Source organism: Danio rerio, chromosome 9, assembly GCF_049306965.1.
Source record: "Danio rerio strain Tuebingen ecotype United States chromosome 9, GRCz12tu, whole genome shotgun sequence".
Classification (NCBI taxonomy): Eukaryota; Metazoa; Chordata; class Actinopteri; order Cypriniformes; family Danionidae; genus Danio; species Danio rerio.
The window spans coordinates 33,338,156-33,354,885 of NC_133184.1; the positions used below are offsets into that span (position 1 = coordinate 33,338,156).

The 16,730-nt window shown below is 34.8% G+C and overlaps 1 protein-coding gene across 12 annotated transcripts in view; it reads right to left on the reverse strand.

Moving 5' to 3' along the window:
* The window catches only part of nalcn (sodium leak channel, non-selective), a 192,014-nt gene that overhangs the window by 69,972 nt on the left and 105,312 nt on the right, over positions 1–16,730 (reverse strand). For all 12 annotated transcript variants that reach the window (XR_012384932.1, XR_012384933.1, XR_012384934.1 and 9 more), the window contains one exon: positions 12,258–12,332. Coding sequence is in view for 9 of the 12 variants with exons in the window: in XM_073911846.1 (XP_073767947.1) it covers positions 12,258–12,332 (75 nt within the window). In the remaining 3 variants the exon portion in view is untranslated. The remainder of the gene's footprint in view (positions 1–12,257; positions 12,333–16,730) is intronic.

A 16,730-nucleotide genomic window follows, 5' to 3' on the forward strand; every position in this document is an offset into this window, starting at 1 on the left:
AATCATGAATTATTTACGGCTATTGTGTAAATTATTAATCTACACAATACAGTCCCTCTTGGATATTGCAGAGACTTTTTTATATTTGCAGCCTATACTTACTGCTTTCTCAAAACGTTTGATATAAATAAATAAATAAATAAATAAATAAATAAATAAATAAATAAATAAATACTAGGGCATCGTGGTGGCACAGTAGGTAGCACGATCAAGAAGCAAGAAGGTCGCTTGTTTAAGCCCTGGCTGGGTCAGTTGGCATTTCTGTGTGGAGTTTGCATGTTCTCCCTGTGTTTGCGTGGGTTTCCTTCGGGTGCTCCGGTTTCCCCCACAGTCCAAAGACGTGCACTATAGGTGAATTCAATAAGCTAAATTGGCCATAGTGTATGTGTAAATGTAAGTGATTGTGGGTGTTTCCCAGTGTTGGGTTGTGCGTGGAAGGATATCCGCTAAGTTAAACATAAGTTGGCAGTTTATTCTGCTGTGGTGACCCCTGATACATAAAGGGACTAAGCCGAAAATAAAATAAATTTATAATATAAATATCAAAATACAATAATAATAAATAATAAAATAAAAATAAATAATTAAAATAAATAAATAAATAACTAAAATAAATAAATAAAACAAATACAATTTTTTGCTTAATTTCTAGTATTTTGCTCTGAAAATACATTGAAGTTTTGTGATTATTTTCTTTTTTGATCTTAAGAACTATTGGACTCCTGGATGGACTGATTTATTATCAATCAATCCTCCATAAAAATAGTAACAGTATGAGCATTTTTAAATCCATGCTCAAATTGATCAGATTGTAAATCTGAACTACATGCAACCAGTTGCTATATTGCTCTACAACCTGTTTTAAAGATGAACAGTTTGATGAAATAGTTTGGAACACCTTATACAGCTTTCAATGTGATAGCTGTTGAAAAATATGACTAGAATTTATATAAAATACAACTTTCTGCAGACAGTTGTCTCCGGTTTAATAATTTAATACAGTTAATGATACAATAACAAAAAATTAGTTTGAATGTTTTTTTTCTCTCAAATATATGCATTCACAAACTCAATATGCCTTACCAAGAACAGAAAATATAGGTCAGGTCAGTATCCTCAGCAGTAAATAAATGGAGAACTATTAAACAAATGTTACAGTGAAGAAAGTAATTAAATGTTCTTTTGAAATGAAAAGTTAAATGATTCATTTAGATGGATTGTTGGTGACTGTTCTGGTGTTAATGGCCAGATTGGGTAGCTGTACATGAACAAAGGAAAAGTAAGACCTGTTAAAAATATTTAAGACATAAAATACAATATTACAGTAGATTTAAGCCATTTTTTTTTGAGATTTAAGACATTTTAGGACTTTAAGACCCTGCGGATAACCTGTATATTAAACTATATATAAATGTATATATAATCACTGTTAATTTGAAATTAGATCATATTTCAACACACGTTATATGCAAGGCTGTCTGAACTGTCATTATACTGTAAATTATAAATGCAATTTCACGGCACAAATGCATGATTTCAGTCAGTAATAAAAGGAGCTTTGTGCAACCTTATGAACACAGACAAGTCCTGACAGAGGGAAAAGGGAAGCTCATTAAACACTTCCTCTTATCAATGGCTGATCTGAAACGTGTGGAACACACTGGATATTCATTAGCTCTCCCTCCTCTTATCCTGTCACCTTTAATTGCTAATGATCCTTTCTGTGTGCATATGCAGGTGCCTGCTGAGATGCCTGACAAATTGAATATGCTCTTACAAAAAAGGGACTTCTGTACAGCAGCTTATACAATTTTCGAGGTCAACCCTTCACCCTGGTGAGGACTGAGGAGTGTTTTTTCCCCCATTTCTTTACCTATTTGTTATTATGTTTGCTTTGTTTCACATGTTCATGTTGAGAAAAACAAACATATCAACCCAATTTGGTGAAAGTTGGCTCCTTATTCTGTTGTCAATAAGGCCGGCCGGCTATAAGAAACTTCTTGCTACTATCTTGCCAGGTGCTTACATATTGTGGGTAATGTCCTCATGTGGCTCAAGTCAACAAACTTATTCCTTAAAGGGGTAGTTCAAGCTAAAATTTTAATTCTGCTATTAAATACATCCTCATGTTCTAAACCCCTGATATATTTGGTCATCTTCAGAACACAAATTAAGACATTTCAGATTAAATCTGAAAACTTAAAATCTGAACACCTGGGGTATGTCACTGCACTCCTGAACACATGCAATATACTAAAAAGAAGAAGAAACTGTTAAATAAACACTTTATTTTTAAATGTGCACACAAGAAATGTGTAATACTCAAATGATCTTGATGTAGTAACCAGCAGTATGGATGCCATCTTTACTAGCACACTAAATACTGTGGCACCCATCAAATTAAAAAAGGCTAGAGAGATTAAAACTGTACCATGGTATAATAGTCATACTCGTGCGCTCAAAACAGCAACCCGCGCCCTGGAACGTAAATGGAAAAAAACTAATTTAGAGGTCTTTAGAATTGCGTACAAAGACAGTATGTCCAGCTATAGGAGGGCTCTAAAATCTGCCAGGACCGAGCACCTGCGCAAACTGATAGAAAATAATCATAACAATCCTAGATTTTTATTTAACACCATCTCTAAATTAGCAAATAATCGGTCATCCTTGGAACAAACTACTCCACCGCAAATTAGTAGTGATGACTTCATGAATTTTTTCAGTAATAAAATAGAAGGCTTTAGACAGAAAATAGGAGATGCCAAACTTTCTGCACCGGCTTATACTCCAAATCCTGTAAATATTTCATTAAATCATAATAATAACCTACACTGCTTCAAAATCATAGAACATGAAGAGTTAGTAAAAATTATAAATAGCTCTAAACCAGCTACGTGTATGCTGGACTCAATTCCAACAAAATTACTGAAAGAGCTGTTACCTGCTATAGGAGAACCTCTTCTTAACATTATCAACTCTTCTTTATCTATAGGCCATGTTCCAAACTCTTACAAGCTAGCTGTTATTAAGCCTATTATTAAGAAACCGCAACTAGACACCAACAACTTAGCTAACTATAGGCCTATTTCAAATCTTCCATTTATGTCTAAAATACTAGAAAAAGTTGTTTCCACTCAATTATGCTCTTTTCTGCAGACGAACAATATTTTTGAAGTGTTTCAGTCAGGTTTCAGGGCTCACCACAGTACAGAAACCGCCTTAGTAAAAATAACCAACGATTTACTCTTAGCTGCTGACCGAGGGTGCGTCTCGCTATTAGTTTTACTCGATCTTAGTGCGGCATTTGATACCATTGACCACAATATCCTCATAAATCGCTTAAAGTCTACAGGTGTCCAGGGACAGGCTCTACAATGGTTTAAGTCATACTTAACTGACCGCTACCAGTTTGTGAATCTTAATGGACAGCCTTCACAAATCTGCCCAGTAAAGTATGGGGTGCCTCAAGGATCAGTTTTAGGCCCCTTACTGTTTACAATTTACATGCTCCCTCTGGGAGACATTAGTAGAAGACATGGGATCAGCTTTCACTGCTATGCAGATGATACTCAATTATATATTTCAACTAAACCTGACGAGACGTCTGAACTTTCTAAACTAACTGAGTGTATCAAAGACATCAAAGACTGGATGACCAACAATTTTCTTCTCTTAAACTCAGACAAAACAGAATTATTACTTATTGGGCCTAAATCTTGCACACAGCTGATCTCGCAACTCAATTTACAATTAGAGGGATACAAAGTTAGTTTTAGCTCTACTATAAAAGATTTGGGTGTCATATTAGACAGCAATCTAACTTTTAAAAACCATATATCCCATGTCACAAAAACTGCCTTCTTTCATCTGAGAAATATCGCTAAATTACGAAATATGCTATCCATCTCAGATGCAGAAAAGCTAGTCCATGCTTTTATGACTTCGAGACTGGATTACTGTAATGCTCTATTTGCTGGCTGCCCAGCATCCTCTATTAACAAACTTCAATTAGTACAAAATGCAGCAGCCAGAGTTCTGACCAGGTCTAGAAAATATGATCATATAACCCCAATTTTATCCTCCTTACACTGGCTGCCTGTTAAGTTTCGTATTGAATTTAAAATATTACTTCTCACCTATAAAGCTCTAAATAATCTAGCTCCTGTTTATCTAACCAACCTTCTGTCTCGCTACGAACCAACTCGCTCCTTAAGATCTCAAAATTCAGGGCTTCTGGTAGTACCTAGAATAGCAAAATCAAGTAAAGGAGGTCGAGCCTTCTCTTTCATGGCTCCTACACTCTGGAATAGCCTTCCTGATAACGTCCGAGGCTCAGACACACTCTCCCAGTTCAAAACTAGATTAAAGACCTATCTGTTTAGTAAAGCATACACTCAATGCATCACCTAGCGGGTTCCACACTGGCTTCTGCATCTTGCTTATATACACTATGAACAGCAGCTACGCTAATTATTTTCTTTATTCTCTATTTTCACCTGGGGATACTCATCCCGAGGTCCTCAGATTAGGCGGAGTCACTGATTGGATCCAAGACCAGCGACGTGATGATCCCAAGGATTCCATATCCGGGACCAGGCCATATCCTGAGCTGCTGCTGCGCTGATGGTCGTGGGGAGTGGAGAACATGTGTCTGATTCCAGCGACGCTCCAGGGACAGGAGAGTCTTCATTGAGGCCATCTTCCAGCATAAACACGGCGAATGAAGTTCTGCACAAGACTTTTGGCCAGCGGAGAAATTAAAATGGTCGTGCCCAACTGAGTCTGGTTCTCTCAAGGTTTTTTTTCTTCACTCCCATCAGGTGAAGTTTTTTTTCCCTCTCCGCTGTCGCCACTGCCTCGCATGGTTCAGGATTGGTAGAGCTACGCATCCATGAATTTGCTCTTCAGTGTTTGAACTCTCAGTAATGATTAAATCACACTGAACTGAGCTAAACTGAACTGAACTGAACTTAAACACTAAAACCTGAACCACACTGTTCCAGTTACTATGACCATTTATGTGAAGCTGCTTTGACACAATCTACATTGTAAAAGCACTATACAAATAAAGCTGAATTGAATTGAATTATTCAGTTAATTTGTGTACAACCCTAACATGAAGCACAGCTATGGCTGAAACGCTAGGCATCTGCAATCGGTGTTGTTGCTGAGCAAACCTCAGTGGGAATGACCCACCTGTGGCCATGAAGCCAGATCTCCAAGCCACGTCTATCCATCACTGCTGGCTACTCCACCAATGTCCACGCCATTTCAGTCTTTGGCTTTGAAATGTACTTCAAATAAAGACGAATCATCTGCCAGCACTGACAGATGCAGGCCATTTTCATGAATCCCATGTATTGTAATCAGCAAATGATGATGAATGTTATCATGGGGGAAAGGGGATTGATTACCTCAATGTGTGGTAAAAACCCATTTCTCCAGTACTGTTCTTTTTGCAACACCTGTGATGGCACAATGGGCAAATCTTGTTGGGATTATTCTGAGCAAATCTAAAAATAATCTTGTATGAGTCAGGCTTAATGCACATGTGAGAAGAAATTGGAGGAAAATGGCTTTGTTTTCTGTTTGGAAAACCTTTGTGAGTTAAAGCCGGTCTATTTGAAATAAATACAAAGCTTTCACTGCTGACAATAAAGAAATAAAATATTGTTTGCCGGTTTTGGAAAAGGATGAAATTAAATAAAGGAAAAATGTAAAAAATATAAAAACTAACAACATTAAATAAATGTAATGATATATACTGAAATAAAAACAATGAAATACAACAAAAATAAAAAGAAATGTAAACAAATATGAAATAAAAAAATAAAACAATATTAAACTTATATTTAAGTGTCACAGGCAAATTGAAAAACACTGCTAAAAATAAAACAACACACATAAACATGCAGACACACAAATGCACGCACCCACGCTCATTACACAGAGCTCATAACTTTACTTCAGCAAAAGCTGGTTTTATAAAAGATGCAGCCATTATCTTAACCTAATGTTCCAAGCTAATGCATTTCTAAATGTAATAGTCGCCCTAAATGGTCACTTCTACCTTCAAGTCTTATGCTTTGAAGAGTACAAAATAGCAAAAAACTGGCTGTCCTCGTCTGCAGCGCTACCAAAATGAATCTATGTGATGTTCCAACAAGTTATGAGTCATAATCTCAGTCCTGCATCTCTACAGAGCAAATTCTCTAATAATAGAAGCTCAGACTTTAGCTTGAACATTTGCATGCTTAGCTGCCAGCTACTGTGTGCCAACAAAAATCATTTATCGTAGTCAATATCAATGAATACAGATACGGTCCATTCAGAGCTCTGAATAAATGAATCTAACAAGGCTCCCTGTAAGATATAAGACCCTTGAATCACTTAAAGCAGCCTTAAAGGAGCATAGTGTAGCAACGAATAACATTATGGAAAGCCATTGGGTCTTTCTGACTAAAAGCATGTCAACTGAGGAAAAGAAAGAGGAATACAGTTACCGGCTTGTCAATATAAAATAAATATATATCATATCATATGTGTATCATATATCTTTTCGCATTTTCCTTTTTAAATTTTTATTAATTTATTTTATTTATTTGTTTGTCATTACTGTATTGGAGTTGTGTATGCACCCTATCCGTACACTTGCTGTGCATTTGTGTGACGCTTTAGGACATGTTGGCAGAATGTTAGCTACTGTACTGCATGTGTCTCTTCTGTTAAAGCCACAAAAGAGAAATTAGTGTTGGCGATGTTTGTCTGATATTTGTTTTTTTTTGACTGTGTTTTTCTGTTTTGTGCAAGTTTATAGAAAATTCCTAGAAAGTATAAAAACAAGAAATATATTTATTCTTAATTGTGCACACTGCTATATTGTAATATTGTTTTGAATTAGACCACACTGCTGTTTTTTTTTTTGTTAATTGTTTCTTTTTCCTTCTTTCTTTTTCCCTTAAAATACTGTATACTGTTTATGTTCTACTCATTGCTGTGTATACAACTCATTCTGAAAAATTCAATTGAAAAAGAGAACAAATTGTCAACTGTGACAAAACAAAACACAAAATAAAAAAATAAAAGCATAAATATACTAAAAACATAAATATAAATAAAAAAGAGACAGCAAATATTTTACAAACATCTTTCTTTGATTTTGTCTGAGATGAAAGCTTGAACATATGACCAAAGCAAAACAAAGTAAAGGCAAGGCAAAGCAAAGCACAAATATATAAAAAGGCAGACAGCAAAAGGCAAAACAAACAAACAAACAAAAAAGCAAAATAGAAATAGCTTTGCTTTCTTTGTTTCTATATGTGGAGAAAGCAAACATATTTAAGGCAAATCAACATTAGATAAATAAATAAAAAGCAACCCCCGTAACCCTAACCCCCCACCCCCCAAAAAATACAAACAAAACTACAACAGTTTTTTTTTTAAAAGATAAAGTTGCTTTGCATTGCTTAAGGAAAATAAATAAGTAATTTCTCATTTTAGAAAATCTGGGAATTTCCTAAACTAATTGGACAAACACACTACTATAATAAACCCTTTTTATTTTTAATATGTGCTTATTAATATGTAAATTATTCTATTTCTGTGGTGTTTGATGCTGGTTACATCTGCCAACTGTGAAGAAACAAGACCCCACACATATATTAAAATCAAATATGGTCTGTTTGGCTGTGATTGTGTTGTTTATAGCAAATTTATTCACAGGAAACATGTCATGATGCCTGGTTAGGGCACACTATAACAGCTCATTCGCCTGGCTCATGAAGTGCCAAGTTCTTAATTCTACTAAACGCAATCAATTATAGCCCAAAATAAAATGAAATGACTTTTGTTTAAAATATTTTGAACCTGGCAGAAGTATCACAGTGTGGGAGGATGGATCAGGGTGAGACTCAATTTAACACTTACCCTGTCCTGCAGTGAGAGTGAAATGGTCTATTTGTGGAATCTAAATAAGCCATTGAAAAGAAAATAATAATAATAACCCGCCCCTACTGATACTGTTAGATTAAAACTCTCTGGATCTGTCCAGGGCTTTACCACCAATCAAAGGAAAATGCAACTGTCCCTTGAGATGTGCCATGTCTGACAGTGTATAATATGATACAAGATGAAATATCTTGATGAAACAAGAAAAGAAAAACATGCTGACCACTACACCAAGCTGATTCAGACATATGGGCTCAAACTCCTCAACCTCATGTCTACTTCAGTTTACATACAAACAACCACACACACACACACACACACACACATGTTGGTATTAGTAATTTACAAGGACTCTCCATATAGGCAAAGGGTTTTTACAGTAAAAAAAAAAAAAAAAATTGAACCCAACCATCAAACCTATAGCAAAATTTGAATGTAAAAATAAATAAATAAATAAAACATTATTTATTATTTATTAGCATGTTCAATTACAAGGACATAAGGCATATACTTATAAACCACCTTTTAAAACACCTTTTTATAACACCTTTTATTATGCACAGGTTATACACGTCATTATACAAATTTAAAAAACCATCAAATCCACAATTATTACTATTATTATTATTATTATTATTATTATTATTATTATTATTATTATTATAAAGGCTGTCAAATTACAGCATTTAATAATTTAGTTATGCAAAAAAAAATCTGGTCAAATTAATTCACCCATCCCCAAAAACAGATCATGTATGTCATTTATATGCATGCTTATAAATAACATTTTTATATTCTAGTTTTGACACAGATCGATCTCTGTTTGTGTTCAGGACTGAATAAATAAATGACTCAATAAACATTAAACCTCATACAGTTTTAGTTTACTAAATATTTATTCCTTCAGTTTTCTTCGGCATAGTCCCTTTATTCATCAGGGGTCACCACAGCCGAATGAACCGCCAACTTATCCAGCATATATTTTACACAGTGCATGCCCTACCTGGCATCAGGACTTACCCTGTATTAGCCATGCTGTAAACTCAAGACCATGGGAGGTAGGGCTTTCTCATACAGTGTACCTAAGCTGGGGAATGCAATTCCCATCAGCAATAGGAATTCTGCTTCTCTAGACTGTTTTAAGAAACATTTTAAGACTCATCTTTTTAGCATTGATTTTTAACTTAGTTATTTTTGTTATTAATTTTTTATTCTATCTTATGGTTCATTTTTTTATTGTTTTGTATCTTTTTTTATTGTTGTGCTGTTTCTGCTATTGTTAGTATTTTGCCTTGTAGCACTTTGAGTCTAAGAAAAGTGCATTAGAAATAAACTCTATTATTATAATTATTATTATTATTATTATATTTATTATTATTATTATTATTATTATTATTATTATTATTATTATTATTATTATTATTATTATTATTATTATTATTATTATCATTATCAGCTACAACTCAGTACAGTGAAACATCCATACACATTAATTCACACAAATACAGTAGTATTTAGTTTATTCAATTCACCTATCACACATGTCTTTGGACTTTGGGGGAAACCGGAGCACCTGGAGGAAACCCACGCCAACACAGGGAGAACATGCAAACTCCACACAGAAATGCCAACTGACCCAACAGGGGCTTGAACCACTGACTTTTTGATGTGAGGCAACAGTGCTAACCACTGAGCCACCGTGTCGCCCTAATAATATTAATGTTAGAGGTCAATTTTATAAAACTTTTATTAACAGTGTAAACTGTTTAATGTATGCTTACTAAATAAAAGCATTAAAACGTTTCAAGAGTAATCTATATGCATAAATAATTAATAATTTTTTTAAAAATAATTTAAATAATAATTTTTGTAAATAATAATAATAATAATAATAATAATTTAGGTACATAAGGTAAAAGGTTTTGTTGAATATTATATTTTTTTATTGTGCATATTAACATGGCTGCTAAAAATATTGTGCAACAGTCACTGTTCTTTTAATTCAGCATTTAAATCTTGTTGATCTGACTCATGCGGTATGTCATAAAAAAATTTATAATAACTGCTTGTGTAAATTTAGGACCCTGCTAGAGCTATTATAAAGATAAAGCTTTAAACAGAATGACGCAAACCACACAATAACTCATCATAACCCTGGGTTAATTGTTTGAATGAATTGTTTATTGTTCACGGTAGAGTAAAAATGGTTGCAGAATGTGTCTATTTTTAGTTTGAAAAAGGATGTGCTAAAAACCACACAAAGCTAAGCCTAATCAACCAGACAAACAATTTCCTGTCAAGATTTATAATAAATAAAAGCTGTCATTTCAGAGAGCGTGAAAGTTTGAAGCTTAAATATAGTGTCTTGATTAATGTGCCGTGCCATTTTGAGAAGTCCTTCAATCTAGCAAACATTTTAGGAGACAGTTACTGATGAATTTATTACAAGGTGACAAAGGTTTTGAGGGAACAAAAAAGCCAAAAGAAAAAGAAAAAAAATAGGAGAGCTGTCATAAAGCCATTGCGAGGGAAAGGACAAAAAAACATATCCAGTTGTTATTTGTTCCACATCAGTTAGAACTGGTTTTTGCTGCAATTAAGGTCAGCCATCGAATTGTGCTTTATAAAAGCCACCTGTATTCTTGGAGAGCAATCACAATCTAGTGCTCTATTTTTGGACTGCCCCCATCTGTGCTTGAAGCACCTATAAAATAGGCAATTTTACAGGTGGAGCCGTGGATCAGTCAGCTGTGTCTGAGGGATAACCGATCTGGGCATGTGAAGAATCCTGAAGCTTGACAGTCTGCTGGACTGAAGGAGCGCACAGCTCATGTCATTTACTCAGGAGTGAGAAAAAGAAAATTTGCAGGAAGCCAGTGGCCTTCCCTTTTAATTTACACTATTACGTTTACAATTTGTCCTAGCATATCTCGCAGCGCCGCTGATTGTTATGACAAATTTGCAAAAGTAATCATGCAAATTGTGGTTTCTTTAGGCTTCTCTGTCTTTCCTTTTTCAACAGTTGCTGAAATATGTGGCTGATGTGCTTGAGGTGACATGCTGTTATCCACAGAGACATCCGACCTCTAATTGCTTTCAAAAGCCATTTCCTATGATATTTGGCCACAGCAGAAGTTCATTTGCATCCTATGAACAAGAAGTGTTTGCCAAACGGGTCACACTTTCTCACGCTAATTATCCTATGAGTCACCATTACCTGTGCATCACAGCTCAATAAAGGAGTAAAAATAGACAGAGAGCAATATGGAAAAGTGTACTAATTAACACGTACACTCACCCTATTTGCTGATTTTCATCAAATACAGGGAAAGGTGTGTGGAGTTTTTAAAGGCTACAATCATGCTTGTTTTTTTGCATGTATTGTGATTTCGTGGTTCAGCTGCTCTAGAGAGTAGATTGTCAAAGCATTTAGTTTTTAGTTAGAGTAGGTTTGACAGCGAATAGAGGGATTTAAACAAGTTGTTTCAATTCAGCTCTGCTAATTGTCTTGTTATGTAGTCATTCCCTTAGGAAACTAAGAGGACAGGTTGAAATGTTTAGAATTTCACACTGCTACAAAATACAACAGAAATGCAGACAGTGCTATTTAAAAATGGCCAATAATAGTGATGCAGAATTTTAGGGGCAGATCACAGATCATGGCGTCTATTTAAAACCTTCATTTATTCTGTAAATCATGTAGCATTATTCAAAGAGATGCTCCAATTAGCTTTTCATTTCATTATATATTTTTTTTACTCTGCAAGGATGCATTTATTTTCTATTATAAAATATTGTTGTTGCATATCCCATGTCATGGACTTTTTAAACAATTCCTGTCTGTTGGCCATTATCTGTTGATTAGTTCATTGTTCTCTAGTGTGTATTTTGTTTCTTCTCCTGGTGTTGTCCACTAATGGAGTTACGCATTGTAGAATATACCTGTGTTTTAGTTCTTGCCTGTTTTCCTGCATTTGGTATCTTCCTGGCTTTGCTATCTTCGGCTTTACCATTACAGGAATACATTTGTAAATTTTTAAAATAAACCAATGTAAAGAAACATTGACAAGAGGTGCACATCTTTTTGTGTCATCAGCAAAACTTTATAAGCACAGCAAATCAATCACTGTTCCAGAAGCAATTATTAGTTATCATTAGACAAATGATTGATGCACCCATAATATTCACATAAACTAGTGGTTTTACTGTTGTTGACCATAAAATAATTCTTTTAGAGGCATACAGAATGCTTACAACCCCAAACATCTGCAGAGTAGTATATCAGCAAAATAAAAAGAATAATGACTTACCTGTTTTAACTTTTTCAGGTCTTCATCCAACTCAAGATTGTCCAAAATAACAGCAACAAAAAGACTCAGAAGGATCTAGAAAACAAAACAGATTCCATTTTTATTCAATACAGTTTGACAAAATCTACTTTATATGCATTCAGATTGTTGTCAGGACAAAGCAGATAAACAATTTGAAGAAATTTCTTTTAACAGTCACTCCTTAACTCAACATTTCAAAAGAAAATCATAGTGAAGTGGCTTTAATATGATATATATATATATATAAATATATATAAATATGTATATATATATATATATATATATATATATATATATATATATATATATATATATATATATATATATATATATATATATACACACACACACACACACACACACACACACACACACACACACACACACACACACACACACACACACACACACACATATATATATATATATATATATTGTTTCTTCAGTGCACCGCATTGCAGATGCAGACAATTTAGTATTGATTCAGTAATAGATTCTAAATGGTTATTATGTACTGATGTCATTTATCTCATATGCGATATGTCCTGGTAGAATACTATGGCAAGGGAAGCAACACGGGTATTTAAAACGCAGAAACTCTGCACAATTCACTGCGAGTGGTTGCTGGACAGTCTTTCACTGACATTAAAATTACAGCAGAAACCCCTATTTCACTGCTATGGAGAAAATGAAAGTAAAGTCCATCTCTCTATCTCTCTCTCTTTTTCTCTCTCACTGTGGCCTCATTGACCTGCTGGCGTGATGTTTCCTCTCCTCTCAGCTGGTATAACGATACTTGTGGATCCAGACACAAGCGTGTCTGCAGAACAAGTTTTCTCCACCGCATCTATAATGAATTAACTGTGATAGCCACATCCCTTTATCAGTATCACTTATTGGTGAACAGCACTAGCGCATTAGAGCCAATCGCAGCCCTTTCTGCGTGACCAATCATACGTGTTTACCAACTCCCCCAACAACACTCAAAAAGCAGGCAGGATAATATTTACGTTTGTTTATTTGCTTTAAATGCTCATGTTGTTCTGGGCATGTACTTGAGTTTTGTTTGATGCATTTACAAAGTATTTACTTTGAAGAGGTGAAATTAAAGGAACAATCCACATATCTGACTGCTTGTATTAAAGGACAAGATTGTATTACAAATACATATCCAAATACATTTTAATACAAGAATTATTATATATATATAAAGGCTTTCTGTAGAGAGAGAGAGAGAGGGAGAGAGAGAGAGAGAGAGAGAGCGAGAGAGAGAGTGTATGTGTGTGTTTGTGTGTGTGTGTGTGTTAAGATCGATCAAGGATTCAGAGCTGTTTTAGATGACATCAGTTCTTTGAAAATGGTCTCCATTTATCCTCAAATGCATTGCGTCTTTTCTCTTCATCATATTTTCTTTTTTTCCATGACAGGAAATGAATAAATGATTCAGCCGTGTCTTGATTACATGCTCAGTCTGTTCTGTCATTAGTGTGCGCTCTCATTCAAATGTCAAATTTAAACGGCTGCTCCTCACTCACTCAAACTTGTCAAAAGTCAAACAAAAGAAGAAGAAAAAATCATTATGACCGTAGCGCAAGTACATCCAGTACATTTTTGTTCTCCATGGATCTATAGCCAAGTACTTTATGGGAAAATATTTCATTATCTTCATGCACAGATGTGCAATGAATTGTGGAGCTTATCATGTCAATAAACTGCTTCAATATTTTGTTCAAATACGAAGTGTAAAAAGAAAAGCAGACACCAATGGCTAAATGCTTTCTTGTGATATCTGTAATGGAGAGTGACAGGAGCCGTGATGTGGCTGTGAAATGCCCCAAAGGCGTGTTTTTTAAAGATAAAAATATGGGGGAAGGGAGTATGCCATGTCAGGTGTGACAACTGGAAAATACATATGTGTAAAGATGTTTCTAGAGGGACTTTACTGCCATATTTTTTAACCAAGGGTTGTTGCTTTTCTTCCTATTGATGTCTAGATACCACTAGAGGAATTTATCCATGTCCACTGTATACCCTACCAGAATAACAGTGAGCTGTTCAGGCTACAGGCAGCCTGAGAGTCACAAAACAAACCAGGATTTCCTCACGGAAGTCTTATAATTACTGCCTGATAAAAACATAGCAGGCAGTACCACTGTATTTCTTAAAGTCCTAGACACAGACTGATCCTCTAAAAGTACCTTAGAGATCAGCTAGAATGTTGCATGTCTTCAAACCATACAAAACTGGCCATTAGAAATTGAAAAACTGCTCTGACTATTATTCAGGATCTCTAAATATGTTCTCTTGATGGTTAGGTATGCCAAAAGATCAAGAGAAGGAAGAGAGGATGAAAGATGATTCATTTTCTGACAGTCTGGTTTGCTCCCAGCGGCACAAATGCAAGCTGTCTTCATTTTCAATGCTATTGCCTCGCTACTCTGTCCCTGAAATAGGGAACACATAGAGCATGTGCAACACATGGCATTAGGGTCCTATAGAATGCCATAATGGATATCAATGGCAAAAGCGGTGAGGTGGAATAGGTTTCAGACATGTCCCAATGTAAACTGACAGCTATTGTGTAAACAAAAAAGAAAATAAATACAAAAACTTCCGTTGAAGTTTTAAAATATGAAATGACAGTGGCCATTAAAGGGAAAGTTCACCCAAAAATGAAAATGTACTGATTAAGTATTCATCTTCAAGTCATTCAATAAAATTTTCCATAAAATTCTGTAAAGTTTAGAGAGAAACCTTTAGAAACCTGTAACTGTAACCTGTAACCGTAGACTCCCATAGTAGAAAAAATCAAATACTATGAAAGAAAATGGTTACAAATTTACAACATTTTTTCAAAATAACTTATGTTGTGTTTAACAGAAGAAAGAAACTTAAGCAGGTTTGTGACAAGCGCAAGGTTATTAAATGATGACAGAATTTTCAGCTTTGGACTTCCATATAGCCTTATGCAAAAATTTGGGCACTCCACTGTGGCTGCAAAATAGTGGGCTCTTTCTTTGTAAGAAAACATCACAGTGAAATGCCATTCGGTTTCTAGAAAAAGCTAGATAATGTTAATGATAATAATAATAATATATGTTTTTCAGACAGAAATACATGGTGTAGCAGTATTGAGATGTGTGAAATTGAATCTGAAAAATAAGCTATGCAAAGCTATGGGCACCCTCTCTTTTGTGTGGATTTCAAAACCTGTAGTCACTTAATGCTGATTGATTACAAAACAAAATTGATTTGAGTGACTCTTCACATGAGTGAACTATGACAATCCAAACACAGGTGAAACCAATCATGAAAAAGGATATTTAAGAAAGCTGATTGCTAGTTGCTTCTCCTTATTGTGAAACCAGAAAGTAGTAACATGGAAACCTTAAAAAAAACTTTCCACCTAAAACTAGATAATTCACCAACATGGATTAGGAGAAGGATGCAAAAAGCTGTCACAAAGCTTTAAAGTCTCTATTTACACAGTCTAAAATATAGTAAGAAAATTGAAGAACTTAGGAACAGATCTTATGAGGGAAAGATGTGCTAGACAAAAAAAAAAAAGAAAAAGAAAGGCAAAGGCGAAGAATGGTTAAAATGGTGACAGACAAACCGCAGACCACCTCCAAAGAGCTTCAGGAACATCTTGCTGCTGATAATGTCGTTGTACATCATTCCACAGTCCAGCACACTCTTCACAAAGAACAGCTCAATGGAAGGTGATGCAGAAGAAGCCTTTCTGTACCACAGTTCAGTTCCAGATCTACCAAGGAATTCATGCTCAGACACGATACAATGTTCTAGAATGGCCATCCCAGACTTAAACGAGGAAGAATGGCCCAAACTGCTTTTATTAAGAATTCAGGGACTTATCCTTGACCATATTAGGTGTCTACAGTCCGTTATTTCAACAAAAGGTGGCTAAACAAATGATTGATGTCATTCTGTTATTCTGTTGGGGTGCCCAAATTTTTGCAAATTTTTTTTTAAGACCTCAATTGCATTGCATCTGAATTAATTAGATTTATTCAGTAAACATTTCACTTAATCTGATTTAACTGAAATGTTGCTTTATCCCTAGAGTATAAAATATATCCAAACGAATTTACTGATTTGAAAGCAGGCTCATAGCAGGCTATGGCTTGCAATTATGAAAGTTATCAGGGGTGGCCAAACTTTTGCATAAGACTGTAATAATGGTTACCATTGAGGATGAGTTAACAGCAAACTAAAGTATCAGCAAATATTCATTTATAGGTGAAATATCACTTTCTATAAAAAATGTCATCATTTACTCATCCTTCATTTGTACCAAACATCTTGGAATATATTACTTCTGTTGAACATAAAATAAGATATACAGAAGAATGTGTGTGTGTGTGTGTGAAGGGGGGGGGATACTATGGATATCAAATGCTCCATTTTCCCAACATTCTTCAGAATATATTG